Below are 17,600 nucleotides of genomic sequence, written 5' to 3' on the forward strand. Positions count from 1 at the left end.
GGGCCAGACCTGATCTGACAACTCTATGCAAATGTGCCCTGGCAGGGGCCTCTGAGAATGTTTTATGGGAAGGACAAGGGCACGGAGAGCCCAAGTGGGGTTGGCTGAAGCAGGTACGACAGCGGGAGCAGGAAGGGGGGCGGCAGGGAGGGTGGATGGTTCTGCTGAAAAACTGAATTTCAATCTGGCTTCAGTGGGCAAGGGAAGGGGGGTGCGGGAGAGGAGGCAGGTGGCTGGCAAGGACTTAGCTCCGATAGGAGACAGAGGAGAAGAGGAACGCGCACAGACAGAGAGGGGAGGAGAAGGACATCAGAGGCCAGGACAGTCACAGAGCCAGAGGCCGAGGAGATGGAGCCAGGCACCAGGAACTGGGGGGAAGGCAACCAAGAAATCGGACCCTCTGCCCCTGCCCCACCTCCCGGGCCTGCACCTGCTGCCTCCATCAGTCCCCAGGCCCACGGAGTGGGAAGACAAGGAGCAGAGACACGGACAGTGACAGAGGATGGGACGGGAAGAGAGCCACAGACAGAAAGCAGAGAGCAAGGCGGATGAAGAGGAAGTCAGAGGCAGGAACGGGGAGGAAGGGCTGTTTCAAAGTGTGGGAAGGAAGAAGCTGAGGTGCCACTGTGGCACGAAAGAGAAGGGAACAGGACAGGAAAGGGAAACAAGAAAATTAAATTAGAAACAAGAGTCTGAAGGTCAGAGTGGGACAGGGCCTTGGTCACCAATCCAACGCCTTTATTTGAAGAAACTGAGGGTCAGCAAAGGAGGCAGGTGTTCGGGGTGGACCTGTCTCCAAGTCCCTGGTGGCTTCTGAGCCGGCCTCCCAGCTACTGAGGCCCCGTCTGCAGGCCACCCAGACCCTGCTTGTCCTGCATGGATGGCCAAGCAAGGGAGGGGCGACCAGTCCTTACCTGGAAACCCTCCTTCACTAAGCAAAGGGAGGGAAAGGGGCAGCGAGAGGCAAGTTATAGAAAAGGGGGCTGAGAAGATGCATAAAGCCGGGGAGTGAGAAGGTAGGAGAGACAGTCATGAGACGTCTGGGAGAAGACAGAGGCCCCGGCACCAGCGGCGAGGGGTGGGATCTGAAGCCACGCTCTGGCCTCATGGGAAGGCCTTGAGCATTTAGGTCAACGGAAAGGAGTGCAATCCTTGAGAAAGGGAAGGGATTTCTGAAAGGATTAGCCAAGGAGCGGGAGGAGGAGAGAATGAGGTGACTCCAGGGGCAGCTGGGGGCCAGGCCTGGTCTCTCCCCACACAGCATATGGTCCGAGGGACTGAAGCATCCGGTTCCCTCCACAGGCGTCCTCGGGGTGCCTTCGAGTGGGGGTCGGTGCACCAGCCCTCACCTCCCACCTCCCTGCCCATCCTGGGATTCAGCCCATTCCCAGCCCCAGGCCCTCCGGCACGCAGGCACAGAGCCTCCCCACGGACAAGCAGGAGCTCTACTCCTCTGCTCGCTGAACATTCTGTCACCCTCTTATGAATGTGGCTCCTTCCAAGTACGGTCTGAGAGCAGCCAGAACGGGGCCCCCGAGACCCCCAGCAGGCTCGAAGGCCAGGAAGAAATGCAGGCTGCTCCCCAGACGCTCTCCGGAGACGTCTCTTGGCACTTTTGGGAATGGTGTCCAGAATAAATAGCATCAACTCAGAAATCCAGAAGCCGGGGGCGGGCAGGAGCAGGGGGACCTTCCCTCCCTCACCCTGATGCCAAGAGCCAGAAGGACACACGCTCTTCTCTCGCGAGGCAGGGGCTCTTGGGGACACGTGTCCATGTCTAAGTTGGGCTTAGACCTGAGCTTTATTATATCCCTGCACTCCTCAGAATTACAAAGAAAGGAAGAGGCCAGCAGATCCAGGCCTTAGACTTTTATCTTCTTCCGGGGCTGGGACTCTCCATCACAGATGCCCTCACGGATTTCTCCAGCACCTCCAGATGGACTGTCTGACTGCAGGAGCCCCGCAGAAGGCATGGGGCATGGACGGTGCCTCCACCCTGGCCCTGGCTCCCCACCAGCGTCTCCGAGAAAGGCTGACTTGGCAGACACAGGTGTCTCCCCGGCCCCCCTCCTGGGCCTTCATTACAAGCCCCCACGCCCAACCTTAGTGACTGCGACTCCCAAGGGAGCAGGCCTTTTATCCGTGGAAGAACTTTCTGCTACCACATGGCCGCGTGCTCCCCCGTCTGGAGGTGTTCAGATAAGGGTGGGTGATCGCCTGTCAGCAACGTTCCAGAAGGCTCTGGGTAGTATTTAAGGTCTCTTTCAGTTCTGCATAGGATTAGGAACGGGATTCTATTCGCACACCTCATCCCTTCTCCTCTCACTTAAACACACACCGATCAAATAATCAATTCCTAACAGTTCGATCAAGGTGGTCCGGAATGGTTTGCAGTGCCAAAGTTTAAAGGAAGAAATTCTGCACAAAGTACAGGGACAGAGAAAAGAACAGGTCAAAAACACAATCTAGGATGGAAGTCAAAGAGAAGGAAAACTTCCGTCCCGGGGCAGTGAATCACTAAACTCAACAAGTCGGCAATGGGGGCTGAACGTATGATCGTGTAGATTCAGACCCACAGCTTAGTCCAGAGCGATACCGCGTCTTCCTCTGGCTCCTTTTCCACAAGACCAGGCTGTCAACACTGAGACAACAGATACAATCTTACACGCGCATCCCTTCCAAAGTGACTGGTACAAAAGTGCCTCGCACACACTAGGTGCTCCATAAATGCCTGTTCGATTATCTGAGTTAACGATGACTGGATAAAGCCACTAAGCCCAAAGTCAACGCAATTCAATCCAATATTTACCCATTCATTCAGTAAACGTGCTGTTAGCGTCTACCGCATAGCAAGCTCCGTCCTGGGCTCTGGGCTGGTCCGGCCCCTGCAGCGAACGGTCTAGGAGACGTATCCGACCATCCGGACAACACAGCACGAGTGCCGAGATGGAGCAGGGATAGGGAGGGAAGTACCTCGGATCAGTGAAGACACCACACTTTTCACATGTCTGACTTCCACCCTGGTCTTCCCCTGGAGCGAGATCCACACCGCGTTGGCCTTCGTTGGCTCTGGCCTCCTCCACTCAAACAGGTTGGACCCTGGAGGCCTTGCTTGGCACACAGTGGACATTCAATAAATACGCACTTCGGACTCGAAGTGCATTGAGCCCTGACGACAAGCAGGGTTTCGCCAGCTGGGGAGCTGGGGGAGGGCATTCCAGACAAAGGGAACCACGGGAGCCCAGACGGGGAGACAGAAAAGACCAGTGAGCAGCTGGAAGTGGCCGGAATTCAGGCACAGAAAGAAATCGGAACTAAGGTCATAGCTCTTTAAAAATTAAACACTTTCTCCTGGGCGTCCCGCTCCCCTCCAGAAACTTCTACGCTGTGGAGAGAGACTGGACCTGGACAAAAGAGAGTCTAGATTCAGAAAGACACAAGTGACACCGTGGCGGAGCCGAGATGCAGAGTTGTGTCAGCCGCGTCGGTGAGTCAGGAGGGGCAAGGCGGCTATTTGGTGTGCGTGGGTGTGCGTGCGCGTGTGCTGGGGGAGGGCACGTGTCCTTGTCTGCGTTCGCGTGTCTTGGGAGCTGGCTGCTGTTCCTGTACGTCTATATACGAGTGTTGATATGTGGCCACCATAACTAGGACATTCTAGGCTTTTCCAATTAATCTCCATTAAAAAGATTTCCCGCAAAGGCGCTTCTGGAGGCCGCAAGTTGGGGTCATCTGGATCAATCCTGCGTAGACTAAAGCAGCTCCAACCGGCTGCTGAATCGATCCATCTAACTTGGTTCATCCCCCATGTGCGAGGGGCACGGAATGTTAATTCGCTGCCGGAGCCGAGGGAGCCCAGAGGCGCGGGCTCTGTAATTAACGGCTGTGGGAGCGGGGTCCCGGCAAGGCAGCCTTCGGCGGGCTGCACCAGCGCAGCGCACGGGGCACCCGGACACCGGCCTGCGGGGCTGATGACGCCGGGTCTGCCAACCCTGGGGTCTGTGTGTCCCTGATCTCGCCTGTCCTGCCTGCTCCAGTCTGCTTGTCGGCTGGGACACAAAGGCCCAAGCAAAGGGGAAGGGGAGACCCAAGCCACTCCTCTAACCACCACTGGACATTTACGGGACATCAGGGAGGAACGCAGTGGTGGTGGCCAACTGGGAGTCCATGGCAAGGGGCCATGGAGAGACCTTCTCTTCGACCTACTGACAGCTCTTCCTGGGACCCTGAGGCATGTGGAAGCTAGGGCAGCTCCGAAGGTGAACCCGTGTACATGCCAGTCACCCCGCCATCTCCTGGCATCCTTGCCATCCCCCTCCCCCAGGCAGTCCTCCCAGAGGGGTTGTAAAGGAAGTGTGGCCTTCCCCATCCCATCCCACCCAAACCAGCCACCCTGCTCTGTGCCCTTCTCAACTCCTCGCTCACTTGTCTCTTCGATCTGTGCTCAGGACCACCCAGACACCAAAGGAGAAGCCAAGAGCGCGTCCCCGATGGAGGTGCTCACTGAAGCTTCACAGAAGGCTGCATGAAGAGGAGCTTGACGGGGTCTGTGGCAAAGGGTAAGGGAATGTTGGAGAAGGCACCCTGCCTCTCCCTCCCACCCTCTCTGCGTCTGACTCTCTCCTTCCCTTTTTGATCTCCCTGCATTGCCCACCCCCAGGGGAATGGGAAAAGCGGGGGGGTTTTTCCTTCCTCCACCTCCACTGTTCCGGGTCTCTGCGATAACCTAATGATTCCTCATTTCACTGCCCAGCCCTCGATGGGGAGAACTTCCCTTTGATTGCTTGTGACACCAATCTCACAACAAATTTAGCACCTCGTTTCCTGGACGAGCCAATATTCCCCCTCGATTATCTTCCTGTGAGGGGGACAGGGCGCCGTGCATTCCAACGAGCCGTTTATGCCTCCCCTGGATATCAGAGCCAATCAAGCTCACTGTCCTCCCAAGGATGGCTGGGGTGGTGGGAGGAGGTTCTCATGGGAGCACAGGAGGGCTCCAAGAGCGAGGAAAAGACAGAGGAGGGGGCGGAGGGCAGGGAGGACAGTGGGGAACAGAGAGGCCCCTGGAAACCCAGCCCTCAGCAGGTCTGTGTGCAGATTCTCTGAAATGGAAGGTGCCAGTGGGAACAGTGTGGCTTTTGCTCGGGTAATTCTAGACCTTCCTTCCCAAGCCTCTCTGGGAATCCTGGCACTTCCTCGGGACACCCCCTGACATCTCTGCATGGGGCTCATGGAGGGAGGGGAAGGATGACCTGGGGTTGGGGGCTCACTGCTTCACCCAGGAATAAAACAAGGGAGGGAGAGACGCGTCCCTACTCTGTGCCCCCACTCCAGCAGTCCCTGACACCTCGCATCCCATGGAAATGACCTTTCCTAGTGAAATCACTGGCTCCCAGCTGGGCTGCTGGAAGGGACAGGTGGCCTAAGAGGCATCTGCCCCACAGGACTGATGTGGGGCAGTGAGAAGAAATTTCTCCAGGGAAAGGGAGGGATGGGGCAGAAGGTTCTCTGACGCAGTGAGTGGAGGAGGAAGGGCAGACTGGCCGACCCTGGAAAATGGACCAAAGAAGGAGGGAGGGAGTGACTCGGATATGTTGCTCAGAACCCTGACAACTGCACGGAAGACAGAAGGGTTCCGAGTGCAGAAGATGGGACAGAGCCCGGGGCAGGTGGGCAGCGGAGCAGGGGAGGGGGTGGAACTCACGGCTCACCTGTAGAGACCGGGACAGGGGAAGGACAAGGAGGGGCAAGGGTCGGAGGCTCCAGAGCTGAGCCGGGGAAGAGCAGGGAGTGGGAGTGGGACAACGTGGCAGGAGTGTGGGGAAGGCAGAAGGAGGAGCTGGAGGCGAGGAGCCGGGGCTGATCCTGCGAGGCCTCATGGATGTTTGCTGTCATTAAAGGAATTCCAGTCGGTCCAGGGGGCCTCGGGCAGCAGGGATGAGCCTGGGTAAGCCACGGGAGGGAGAGTCCAGGAGCAGAGCCCATGAGGAAGGAGAGGCCTCCTACCAGGCTGTGTTCCCGTTTCCACACCAGCCCCACACAGGACCCCCAACCCACCTCAACGCCAACACCAGCTCCAACCAGAACCTAATCCTAGCAGCCATTCAACCCCGAACCCCAGCCAGAACCCCAGCATCTCACAGGCCCTCAGTGCCCGCCCAGCACGAGTGAGGTCACCGACAGGTTTACTCACTAGATGCGCACATAAACCAAATGTGAACGCCCCACCCGTCACGGTAACCCGCTCAGGCCTGCCCCCTGCCTACCCCCACGCCCGCCCTGAGCACGGGTCGGCCGCCAGCCCCGGCTCTGGCCGTCACCCACCACAATCCTGAGGGCCACTGTCCCTAATGCAGCCTCACTTACGGCCCGATCCGTGTCCGCCGCACGTCTCTGCAGAGGTGGCGACAACGCACGCGGACGAAGGAAGGCGCAAGCTCCACCTGGGGACCACGTCACAGTGGGAACACAGGTGCCCGAATTCTCGGGCTAAGTATGGAGGCTCACTCTTGTCTGGAAGCTGGCTGCCCAGAGCCTCCTGCCCTCGGACGAGGGGCTGAACAAGGGTGAGGCTCAGGGCTGAAGGAGCCCGATGCTGAGACGCCAGGAAGAGTGAGCTCGGCCCGAGGCAGTTTGAGCACAGAACCCCACGGGCGACGTGAAAGGGCTGCAGGCCGGGAGCAGACGCTCCACGTCTTCCACGCACGGCTGACCCCGGATGCCTGGCCCGGACCTTTCGTGGGGTGCCCGGGGAGGCCCCGCAGTGGGGAGGCTGCCTGGAGACCCTGCCTATTTGCCACCTGACCCCGGAGTGGGGCCTCTCCCGTGGGTTCCCTGCCCCTCCCTCCTCCCGGGACCCCGGGGCTGAGACTGGGACGGGAGCTGAGTGTTAGGTCCTGTTCTCGCCGCAGCCAAATCTGATCACCGGCACATGTGATGGATGACCCGGGTTTGGACCCCCAGCCCAGGCAGCGGCATGACGGAGCTGCCCTGTTACTCTTTCTCCACGGGATGAAGAATCGGGCCCCACACGTCACCTGCAGCGTGGACACCCCAAAGTGTCTCCAGAGCCAAGATCCCGCTGCAACCATGTCTTGACAGAAAGACCCCTGAGCACCCACACGCCCACTGCAGCTCCCCGAGTTCTGCCGAAGCAGGAGCCGGAACCCTGGTGCGAGAGCCCCCGGGCCTGGGCGGGACCCGTTGCCTCCGGCCAGCTTCCACTTCCGTGGGGAACACACTTTGGGGGGGCAGGGGGGGTGTGGAAAAGGCTGCCTCTGCCTGGCTAGGGGCCTCCAGGCATTTCTCAGTGACAGCCGTGGGCCTCGCAAGCCTGGGGCAGGGCAGGGAGGGAGGAGGGAGAGACAGCACAGAATAATAATGAAGGGTTTTTAATAACTCGTCAGCTACCGTGTCAGCTGAACAGCAGCGGCAGTGCGACCCGTTGGGAAAACTTGGTGAGGAATTGTCTTCCCAGGAAGTGAGAAGTGAGAGGAGCCAGGGGGCGGAGGGCAGGCGCGCGTCCCCGGTCCTTGGGGCATCCACTCCGGGCCAGACCCACAGGCCACAGACGCACCTGGGGCAGGAGCGGCAGACAAGACGTCACAGAGCACAGTGTGTGTCCCCCCCCCCACCCCCGCTCGCTCGATGGCATCAGTCAGCTGGAAGGCAAGTACGTGCTTATCAAAGGGCTTCTTCTCTTTACCTAATAATTCACCAGGGAATTGTTTGAAGTAGGGGTGTCATCCAAGAGTAAAGCCCTGGTGACCACCTTTCTGATGGCCTCGTTTGCAGATGAGGACACTGAGGTCCAAAGCTGTTGCAAAGACAGTGGTGGCAGAGCAGGGCCTCTGGAAACCAGAAATCCAGATCTAAAAATGAACATAATTTTACAGAAATAGAATTCCCATGTCCTTTTCAGGGGCCGATGAGGCAGAGAGGGCAGTGCCTGGATCTCCAGCAGGTCGGGGCTGGGAGCAGTGGTGGAACATGGGGGCAACCCGTCATAACACTACACGTCTTCTCTTTCCTCCGATCACTCTTGGCAGGCTTCCTGGAAGCAGTGACTGTGGATGTGGGCTGGGAGGTGGAGGGATTTCCCAAGCCTTTGGAGCGAGAGGTGGAAAAGGGCTCCATGTCATGGACAGAAGGGGAATCGTTCAGGTCTGCGAGAAGCCCTGGGAAGCAATGAAGAGATGGGGGCCCTTACCACTTGCGTGTGTGTGAAAGGCACAGAGGCTGGAGTGTGCAGTGTGAAAAGTTCCCGTTCCTGGGAGGTCAAGGACCTTGAAGGCCTAGGGGCTCCGAGCAGACCACCAAAGACAAGGCAGGGATTCCCCTCTGGGTCCACAGAAGTGAGCTAGCTGGGATGCCCTGGAAGCCCTGGCAGCCTGCCCACACCCTGCACACAGGAGCAGAGGGGAGAGTGGGGCTGGGAGAGGGTTTGAGGAGTGACAGCAGGAGTGCTGGGGGCTTCCCGGGAGGACAATGCAGGAGAGACGCAGGTCGGGAAGAGGGGTGGGGTGGCAAGGGGAGGCACCTCCAGGCCCTGGCAGGAGGCCAAGTCCGAAGCCTTCCTTCGCTGCTTCAGAAAGAGAAACTGAGGCACCAGGGAGCAGGCCCGTGCTCCTGAGAAGTCCTGCAGCGAAGCCGGCAGCCAGCCCCCCAGCCCAGCCAGCCACTCGGCGAGATGTAAAGTGCTATCCAAACGTGATGCATTATTAACACTTCAGAAATCATATTTCACAGCCACCCGCTGGAGCTGGGAAGCGAATCCTTCCTCCTGCTCTCGGGTGGGGAGCTATTGTTAGAGCCATAGAGCCACCTGTGACAGCAACGACATGTGACCGGGGCTGAGAGGGCGGTTGAGGGTGGAGGCCGGGGGCACCCCTACCCTGACCCCGGGCCCACCTAGCCAGGCAGCCAAGCTGACCCCTGCCTCTCCCACTTTCTAGGAGGCCCTGGCAGAAGGCGGGCTGAGCCCGAGACCCAGCCCCTGACCTCCAGGCCCCTGATCCCGCCTCCTCCTGCTTGGTAAGGATGAACACAAGGGCGGAAGATCCAGAAGGTCCCTGCCGCAGGGGCTTCCCCGGAGAGGAGGGTCCAGAGCAGGTGGGGAGGACTGCACTGTGCGTCCCGGGGTGGGGGGGTGGGGAGGTGCAGGCGGGCCCGGGGCAGACAAGGGGATGGTGTTGACAGTGACTGGCTCTGCCCGGCTGGGCCGGGAGGGGCGCGCCCTGGGCAGAGGGAGGAGGAAGCAGGCGGGGAGCTGGGTCCTGCCCCCACTGCAGGACGCCAGCGACGGGGCGGGAGGAAAGAGGGAGGGAAGGGACAGCCCTGCCTGTCAAGGACAGTGCCTACTTGGGTAAGAAACAAGAAGGGCCCGGAGGTGGATGTGGGAGAGGGAGGCTGCCAGAGTCAATGCCAGCCCCTCGCGGGACCCTCCCCGCTCTCGCCTGCAGGGGCTGGGCTCCCGTCCGGGTGCTGCAGGGCCAATGTGGGCAGCTTGTAATTAGGCAGAGGGAACAGATGAACCAATTTTCAATTAAAACCTTATCTACAGGGTGCATAGATATAAAGCGGTAGGTTTGATTCTTTTCTAAGCCAGCCTTCAATATTTGCAGTGCCTGGAAGGAGACGCGGGGAGGGCGCCCCGGCAGCCCTGGCGACATATAAATTCTGCTCATTATTACATGACTTTCAACACCACAAGATGCCAATAAAGTGTTTGCAAGGCCCACAAATGAACAGCGTGCTGGCATTCCCGAGACGGTGCTTGGACAGCCAGGGCACAGGGAGGGGCGGCCGCTCCTGCCGAGGGGCCGGGGGAGCGGAGGCTGCAGTTGGGCCTCCTCCCTGGCTTCTCAACAGAGGCCTTCAGGGCCTGGGCCTCCCAGCTTCGGTCTCTTGAAACCCCAGCTCTGTCCAAGCCGCAAAAGCAAAGGACGTGAGTTGTGTTCTTCCAGAAAGAAGTGGAGAAGGCTCCCTCCCCTTCCCGAGCCTGGACCCTCTCCTGCTCCCACCTTCTTAACATGGGCCGAACACAGGCCAGGCAACTGGGTGACCCTTCCCACCGGTTCCGAGAGGAAGGGCAGGTGGCCCGGCGGCAAGTACCAGCCCCACCTTCCAGAGCCCATCTTCTCGGGGGGCGGGGGGAGAACCCGGGGCAGTGGGCAGCCGGAGCAGGGGGCACAAGAGAGCCCACCCATGTGCACACGGCAGCTCTGCCAGAGCGAGACCCCCGAGCGCCCCATCCACCCACCTCCACCCACAGTGGAGGCCGCGAACTGTCGGGAACCTCGTCCTCCCCGTCTGTCTAGGCCCGGCCGCCCCCGCACGGGCCTCTCTGCAGGAGACACTCGATGCAGTAAACAGTCGTGGAATCGAACAGAATGGAGGAAGATGGACGACCAGAAAGGCTCACAGCAATTTGGTGTGGGGCAGATTTTAGGAGAGACGGTAGCAGAAAACACATGGGCTGGAAACCGGGACCGGTATGACTGCAGCTCTGCCGTTTCCTCCCTCTCCGGGCCCCCGACGCCTCGTTGGCGAGGCGCACGGGCCGAACTGGACGCCTGCTGGAGATGCTATGGGCTCTCTGAGAGCCATCGCGGACACTGTCATGAGAGCTCCTGGCGCAGCCCGACCACGGGCACACTGCTCAGCGCTCAGCATGCTGTTTGGGATACTCAAAAATTAAATAATAGTAATAATGGTCCACCAACACCCACAGGGAACCGGCTGGCAAGCAATCTTGTCACTTGTGCGGAAGGGTTCCCGTCGCGCGGGGGGGCCCCAGGCTCCACCCATTCCCGCCACCGACTGCTTTCTGCCTCCAGCTCCAGCCAAACCTGGAAGAACTTTGAACGCTAAACAGTTCAGTTCAATTCTATTCCACACTAATCAGCAACAAGTCTTGGGGACCTACTGTGTGCTAGAGCTTCGACTAAGCACTGCAGAGATAAGGGGATTAATAAGGCACAGCCTTGCTCTTGGGCATTTATAATAAATAGCTTTAGTTAGAGATAAGGCTCAGGCCAGTCATCAGCTTTGGTGTTTAGGAGAGAAATGATTAATTCTGATGGTGGGAAGAGGAGAGAGGGACTCTGGGCAGAGACTCTGTATGGGGTAAGACAAAGCCTTGCACCAGCAGATACGGAGGCAAAGCGATTCCGGGCACAAAGGACATCGGGGACAAAGGAGGGAAGTGTGTGGTGTGCGTGGGGAACAGTCTGGCGTGGCTGGAGCTCGGGGATTTGTGGAAGGGCAGGATTAAAAGTGATAATCCTCTTCAATATACTTGCAAACAACATGTCCATGGCAATTATAAGGTGCCCCATTTTATGGCTTATGGGACATAAGAACGGACAGGTGGACCAAGGCAGGTCATTCACTCATCCCCTCTACGCTTCCCACACCTTTACCCTACCGGGCGTCAGCACCGTGCTGGGGGCTGGAAGCTCGCAGTGGGATCCTACCTGCCTCCTGGTCCCCAGGGAACTTACATGGGAGTACGGACTGTCACACGTGAATGCCCGTTCATGGGAAGGGGCATCATGGGTGCACAGAGAAAGAGTCCATTTGGCCTGGGGGGTGGGCTGGCCCCCAGGAAGGCCTCACACAGCGGTTAGCACTGAGACTAAGATTTGCAAAGTGGGAGGCGTCCCCGGGTAGATGAGGGGAGCCTCGCCGCGGGGGTGGAGGAGCTCCCCCAGGAAAAGCATGAACGTGAGCAAGACTCAGAGGCTGGGTGTTTGGTGGGCGGGGGCATCTGCATGTGGTTCCGACGGGAGAGAGACCACGCAAGCCGGCTGGGCCAGGTTGTAGGCCGCGCTGCCCATGGGGTCGCAGGACGGGGGCACGGGACAGGCCGGGGTCCCGTCACAGTTCGAGGGGAGTAAGGGAGCATGAGGCGGACCACCCCACCAGCAGTTGGGGGCCGGCTCCGTGGGGCGCTGCAGCTCAGCTCTGGAGAGAGAGCAGGACCCGGCCGGAGACGGTGGACAAAGAGAAACGGAGCAGGTGTGAAGGCGTGCAGGACGCAGGAGCAGCAGGACCGCGCGGCTGGGAGGCTGTGGGGGCCGAGGGGATGGTCTTGAGCCGGGTCCCCAGACGGCGGGAGAAGTCGGGAACCCTGGAGCGGGCATGGTAGGGGTGGCCTGGCAGCCACACAAGGTCATTCTGGGGAGTATGGACCCCATCGTCTGGCCCATCGGCCGCTGAACGGTGGACTTCAGAAAGACTGCTCTCGCACCCCTCGCAGGGGAAGAGGAAGCGAGATGGCACCTGAGTTAGGGTGCGGCCCCCAAAGGGGAGAGCATCGCTCCGGCGCTGGTGCCGAGACCCCAGGGTGCTCTCGGCAGCGTTCAGCTGTGAGCATGGAACGAGATACACACAGTCAGGGCTTTAAAATACTCCTCACGGCTGTTACTTCGCGGATGACAACTCTGCGCCAGTAGGCGGTTTGGTGTGTGACCCTTACTGATGACAGCTTATGGTGCGTGACTGTGGATGACGGAGCTGGGGGAGGAGCCAGAGGCGGGCTGTGGTGTCTCCCCTGCTTCAGGAGGGCCGCCCTTCCAGGCAGAGGGAACAGCAGGAGCACAGGCTCAGAGGTGGGAAGACCGCAAAGGCACAGAGCGTGAGTGTGAGCTGACCTCACAACCGCACCGGGCTGCCCGTGGGCCCCTTGTCCCCACCCGGCCAGGCCACCCACGTCCACCATCGAAGAGCCGAGGACACTGAAGGCTGAGGACGTGGAGCAGATGTCTGTCCTCCGCCACCGGGTCAACGCTAAAGCAGGAGGAAGGGAAGGAGGGCTTCCCGCTCTCGTGTTGTCAGGAATCGAGAGAAGGTTACATTCTGGAAAAGTGGAGGCAGCGAGAGTGGGGATGGGCCAGCTGGACAGCCGCTGTCCGACTGCATTCCCATGTCCTGGAATGTTACAGCCGGAGGAGCCCATGAGATGATGTCATCCAACCTTCTCGTGTCACAGAGGGGTCACAGGGGGAACCGAGGCCCAGAGAGGTGACCCTCCAGAGTCACAGAGTGGGTCAACAGCAACGCCAGGAGGCTCCTCTGTCTAGCCCCGTCACCACAGCGGTCCCTTGAACACTGGACGCCTGCACGCTGAGCGGTCTCTCACGGTTTAGTGACTCCCGCCGTAATCAGTACTACTATCCTGCCTTCCTGTGGCCCCCGAGCCCTTCTCTGATGTCCCCGGCCCCTGCGGAACCCGGGATGGAGGGCCTTGGGACTCCTCCTCTACTCTCCCCTGGAGGCTGCGAGTGGGGCTGAGCTGCTGCTCCCGGAGCCGGAGCCCCGGGGACCCAGGAATTCCTGGACAAATGTTCTAGATGCTCTCTCCAACCACACGCCACACCTGTGCCCACCCCTCCCCCGACAGTCCTCCCCCGACACCCCCCCACGACGGCCAAGGGCCCCCAACCAGGGACTCCAGGGAGCGTTCACCAGCATGTGAGACAAGCTCGGTCCGTGAGAGCTGGGACTCCGGCTCCAGCCCTGGTCACACTGGGCAGTGGCCGCTGTGACCCGAGCACCTTCAGTTGGGTGTCCTGGTCCTTCTACGCACTGACTCTGGTACTTCTCCACTCACATCCCCATTGGGCACTCATCGCAGAGCCCTCCTCGCTCACCTCGTGCCAGCTGGCACCGGACGGCCCTCCTAAACAGCTCGGTCATCTCGTTCATCCCTGTCCCCCAACACCTACTCCCCCCGCTGAAGCCCCATCTGTGCTCCCCTGACCTATGGCAACAACCCCTGATTGGTTCTCCTGCCTCCAGCGTGTACCCCTTTAATCCATTCTCCACACAGTGGCCTGAAAGATCTTCCTAAGACACAAATCTCTACTATCGCCCCCACCATGTGTGAAACATCGATGGCTCCCCAGTGACTTCAGATGAAGCTCAAATTAGCTTAGGTCCTGCCCTACCTCACTGCTGTTCCCGCATGGCCCTCCAGAAACCCCGGCCGCAGCCCTCCACCGTGCATGCTCCCCCCGCCCCGCACTTGGCTCCCTCCTCTTCCTCCGGGGCTGAGGCCGGCCCTGAGCTCCCAGCTTCCAGCTCCTTGCCAGCCTATGACTGACAAGCCCTGAGGACAGACGCTGTTTGTAACCCTTCCTTACACGTGGCAAGGATGTCCTGCTCTTAGGAGACTGTCAACCTGTTGAATTGAACTGAACCCCAAAGTTCACTTGCTCTTTCTTTTCCACCTCGCCCTACAAATATTTTTTTATTCATTCTGTCTCCTCACTTGCTAATCCGAGTTTTTCTTCTCTAGTGCAACCCAAATGCCCCCCTCTTCCAGGAAGCTTTTCCTGATAAGCCCCCCCCGGAGTCTGGGCCACACCCCATAGCAGCTGGGCCTCACCTGGCACTTCTCTCCCAAGAGTAAGCTCCACTCCCCAACTGGTCTGCTCCTCCCTTCTCAAAGGCAGTCAGTGCTCTTGGTCAATGCACGTCTCCCTCCCGCTGCGGGCCGAGGACCGTGCCTCGGGCCCATGACAGCGCCCGCGTTCGCTGTGACAGGTGCGCGGCCACGGTTGTTAAGGGCCCGTGCTGAACTGCTGACTTGTGTGTTTTATGTTATTTTTGTACACGGGCAAAGGTATGTGTTCCCTTTCCCTTCGTAGGTGTTTCTCCGCGCTCTCTGTGTCCCAGTTTGGACGACAGCCCCGAGATCCCGTCCCGCTTTGATGTTCGGCGGGTCTGCCGCAGTGAGTTCACCGGGGCAGCAAACTACATCTATTTCTTCCCTCATGGCTCAGCACACCAGAGGCTCCCAAAAATCATGCCGAAAGGAAGCCGTCCCTAGTGTGTGCTTCTCCCCTTTCCGTCTCAGGGGAGGCAGGAGTGTCCGGTGGCTAAACAGGCTGACTCAGTGGCCGGCTCTGCTGTGCAGCCTGGGGCCATGTGCTTTACCTCTCTGAACCTCAGTGTGCTCGTCTGGAAAATGGGGATGATACCAGTATTTCCTCACAGATAGGGAGCCCGAGGTAAGTTATAGTTATTATTCTGATGATTGCTTTTTTTAAAAAAATTTTTTAGAGGTTCAATTTATTCATTTGAGAGAGTGAGAGAGAGAGAGAGAGAGCACAAGCAGGGGGAGGGGCAGAGGGAGAGGGAGAAGCAGGCTCCCCACCGAGCAGGGAGCCCGATGAGGGGCCCGATCCCAGGAGCCTGAGATCGTGACCTGAGCCGAAGGCAGACGCCCCACCGACCGAGCCACCCAGGCGCCCCTATTCTGATGATTTCTTATTGCCCTATCCTTCCATCCTTCTTATTTCATTTTTGGATGTCTCACACTTTCGGATTTTGGGGAGTCGATAGGTGTCTTCAGCCCCAAGGAGCCTGAGGACCGGAGCGCTGGTGCAGGAAGCCCACGGTAGCACAGTGGTAAGGCACTCTCGGGCTCTGAGAGCTCCTGGAAGTAACAGCAGTGAAGCCTGGTCAAGAGAAAGGGAGGCTCGGGCTGGCCGGGCGGAGCAGGGAAGTCCTGGGCAGAGGGCAGGAAACCGTGTGCTTCACCCAGAGCAGGATACTTCTGTGGGAGCCACAGTGGGGCGGGCGCACGGATGATGGAACATTCCACGGGAGACCCAAACCCTGGCCCCAAAGCACTTTGGTGCGTGGGTCACAGCAGGTTGTAAGCAGTGTGGCCGAGCATCGGGCAGCCCTGGGGAGGGTGCGCACACAGGACACTGAACGTGGGCGTGGCCCCAGCTCCATCTCTGCAATAATTAGGTGACTTTGGGCCAGGCTCTCTGCTCAGCCTCAGTCAACCCGACTGTAAAACAGAGCGATCTCGGCGGGGCCGTTGTGAGGATGTGCTGTGTCAAGGACAAAGCACCACCCACCCCTCCGCCCTGGGTTTTATGACGGCTGTAGCTACCTGGCTTAGCCATCCAGAAAATGCACCTGACCACGGAGTTTCAAGTACCTTTTTAAGCCTCGTTTATCGAAGCCAAATAGGTTCTCTGTTATTGGAAGGTGACCACCCTCCGTGAGCCCTCGTGGCTCCCCGCACAGCCTGACCGCCCCAGGCGGACCCCAGCCATGTCACCCTCCCGCCACCAGCCAGAGGGGTCGAGGTTTCAGCCGGGCGCCCAGGCCAGCGTGGCGCATACGGCAGGCACTCAGCGAGATCTCTTCAGCGAGTCAACAAGCAGGTGCACAGCCCTCTCATGTCTGTGTGCGCGGCTCCCCCCCTCCCTGCAGCTTCTAACCAGCGGCCCCAGTTCCCCTCTCTGGAGTCACATAAAATGAACCTACTTCTCCACATGACAGTGCTCGAAGCACGTGAGCGGAGTTACGGCATGCCCCAGTCTGCTCTTCTCGGGACCACACAGCCCGCTGCTCTCCGCACGCACGGCGCTCCAGTGGGCTGCGGCTTCTCCGCTGGCCCAGCTCCCGCCCCAGCTCTCTGCTCCTGTCACCGCAAACCCCCCAAGAGCAGTTGCCTCTGGGGTTCTCCTCCCGTTCTCCCAGGGCCTCACACCACGGCTTCCCCGCTCAAGGTCACCAAGGACCCCCAGGGGGCTACATCCGACATCAATCCTCACCTCCGTTCCCACATTGCTCGATGGGTCAGCAGCGTTCGGGACAGCTGACCGCTGCTCCCTGGGCTCGCAGGGCCTGGCACTGTCCCAGTCCTCGCTCTCCCCTGCCTCATGCCCAGCCCCCTGCTAGCTTCCCACCCTGGTTCCGCCCCTGCAGTCTTCCCCTCGGCGAGGTCACTGGGCTCGGGTCACTCACACCCCTGCAGCCGGCTAGGACGTCTCCCTCACTCTCTGGCCATAACCGTCAACCGGCTAACTTCACAGCTGCACTGGGCTGTCCGATGGGCACCTCACACTTATCTCCACAACGGAACTCCCGATCTTCCTCCCCTAAACCTGGTCCTCTCAGCAAATTACAACCTCTATTCATAACATAACAGCCAGAGTGACCCTGTTGAAACAGAAATTATATCACACTTCTCTGCTCAGAACCTACCACTCACTGCCCGTCTCGTTCAAAGTGAAAACCCAAGTCCTCGTGATCCCTTCAAGGTTCTTGTGTCATAATAACTTGTCTAGCCCTTGTGCTGGGTTCCCGGGACAGAGGCTGTAAACCCTCAGACTTCTGAAACACTAAGAGTGTCTTTGGGCTTTTGGACCACGGCTGGGTTCATGCTACGAAAGCGGCTCTGGGTGGGGGCCGGTCCTGCTCGTTCATCAGCCACGGCGTCGGCTGGCGGGGCTCGGGGCTGCGGGTACCAACCTGACCTGCTGGCCTCAGGGAGAGGATGCAGGCTCGGTGGGTTCCACCATGGGCCGGTGATTCAATCACGAAACCCCAATAAATGCTGGATGCTGAGGGGGGCTTCCTGGTTGGCGATCTCCTCCATGTGCCGGGACGGCGATGGCCTGATTCCCAGGGAGAGGACGTGCAGCTCCTCTCCTCACCTGCTCGGTCCTGACTAGTCCCCTTCCCAGTGCAGCTAACTAAGCCACTTGGCCAGGTTCTGTGAGCTGTTCAGGGAAGCTGAGGGGGCCGTGGTCAGGAGTGCGGTGGCCTGGGGACTCCCACACTCGTTGGGG

At 59.4% G+C, this 17,600-nt stretch overlaps 1 protein-coding gene and 1 long non-coding RNA gene across 7 annotated transcripts in view; one reads left to right on the top strand and one right to left on the bottom strand.

Moving 5' to 3' along the window:
- The window catches only part of KIRREL1 (kirre like nephrin family adhesion molecule 1), an 85,413-nt gene that overhangs the window by 24,609 nt on the left and 43,204 nt on the right, over window positions 1–17,600 (bottom strand). Inside the window, exon 1 of one of the 4 annotated variants that reach the window (XM_044379822.3) lies at window positions 2,974–3,620. The exons of 1 other annotated variant lie outside the window; for it this stretch is intronic. In XM_044379822.3, the coding sequence (XP_044235757.1) occupies window positions 2,974–3,130 (157 nt within the window). In that variant the 5' untranslated portion in view covers window positions 3,131–3,620. Of the gene's footprint in view, window positions 1–2,809; window positions 3,621–17,600 lie in introns of those variants that run through there. 2 more of the 4 variants (XM_044379823.3, XM_048225223.2) reach the window with 2 other exon arrangements.
- On the top strand, window positions 3,144–9,740 carry LOC123000405 (uncharacterized). Of its 3 annotated transcripts, none has more exons than XR_006408364.3 (5): window positions 3,144–3,487; window positions 4,446–4,556; window positions 6,354–7,168; window positions 7,404–9,030; window positions 9,621–9,740. It is a non-coding gene; the product is annotated as an uncharacterized LOC123000405 (long non-coding RNA). The 3 variants fall into 3 exon arrangements; XR_006408363.3 differs by having other exon boundaries at window positions 3,174–3,487; window positions 7,404–9,108; XR_007191371.2 differs by having other exon boundaries at window positions 3,175–3,487; window positions 6,909–7,168.

Source organism: Ursus arctos, unplaced genomic scaffold, assembly GCF_023065955.2.
Source record: "Ursus arctos isolate Adak ecotype North America unplaced genomic scaffold, UrsArc2.0 scaffold_2, whole genome shotgun sequence".
Classification (NCBI taxonomy): domain Eukaryota; kingdom Metazoa; phylum Chordata; class Mammalia; order Carnivora; family Ursidae; genus Ursus; species Ursus arctos.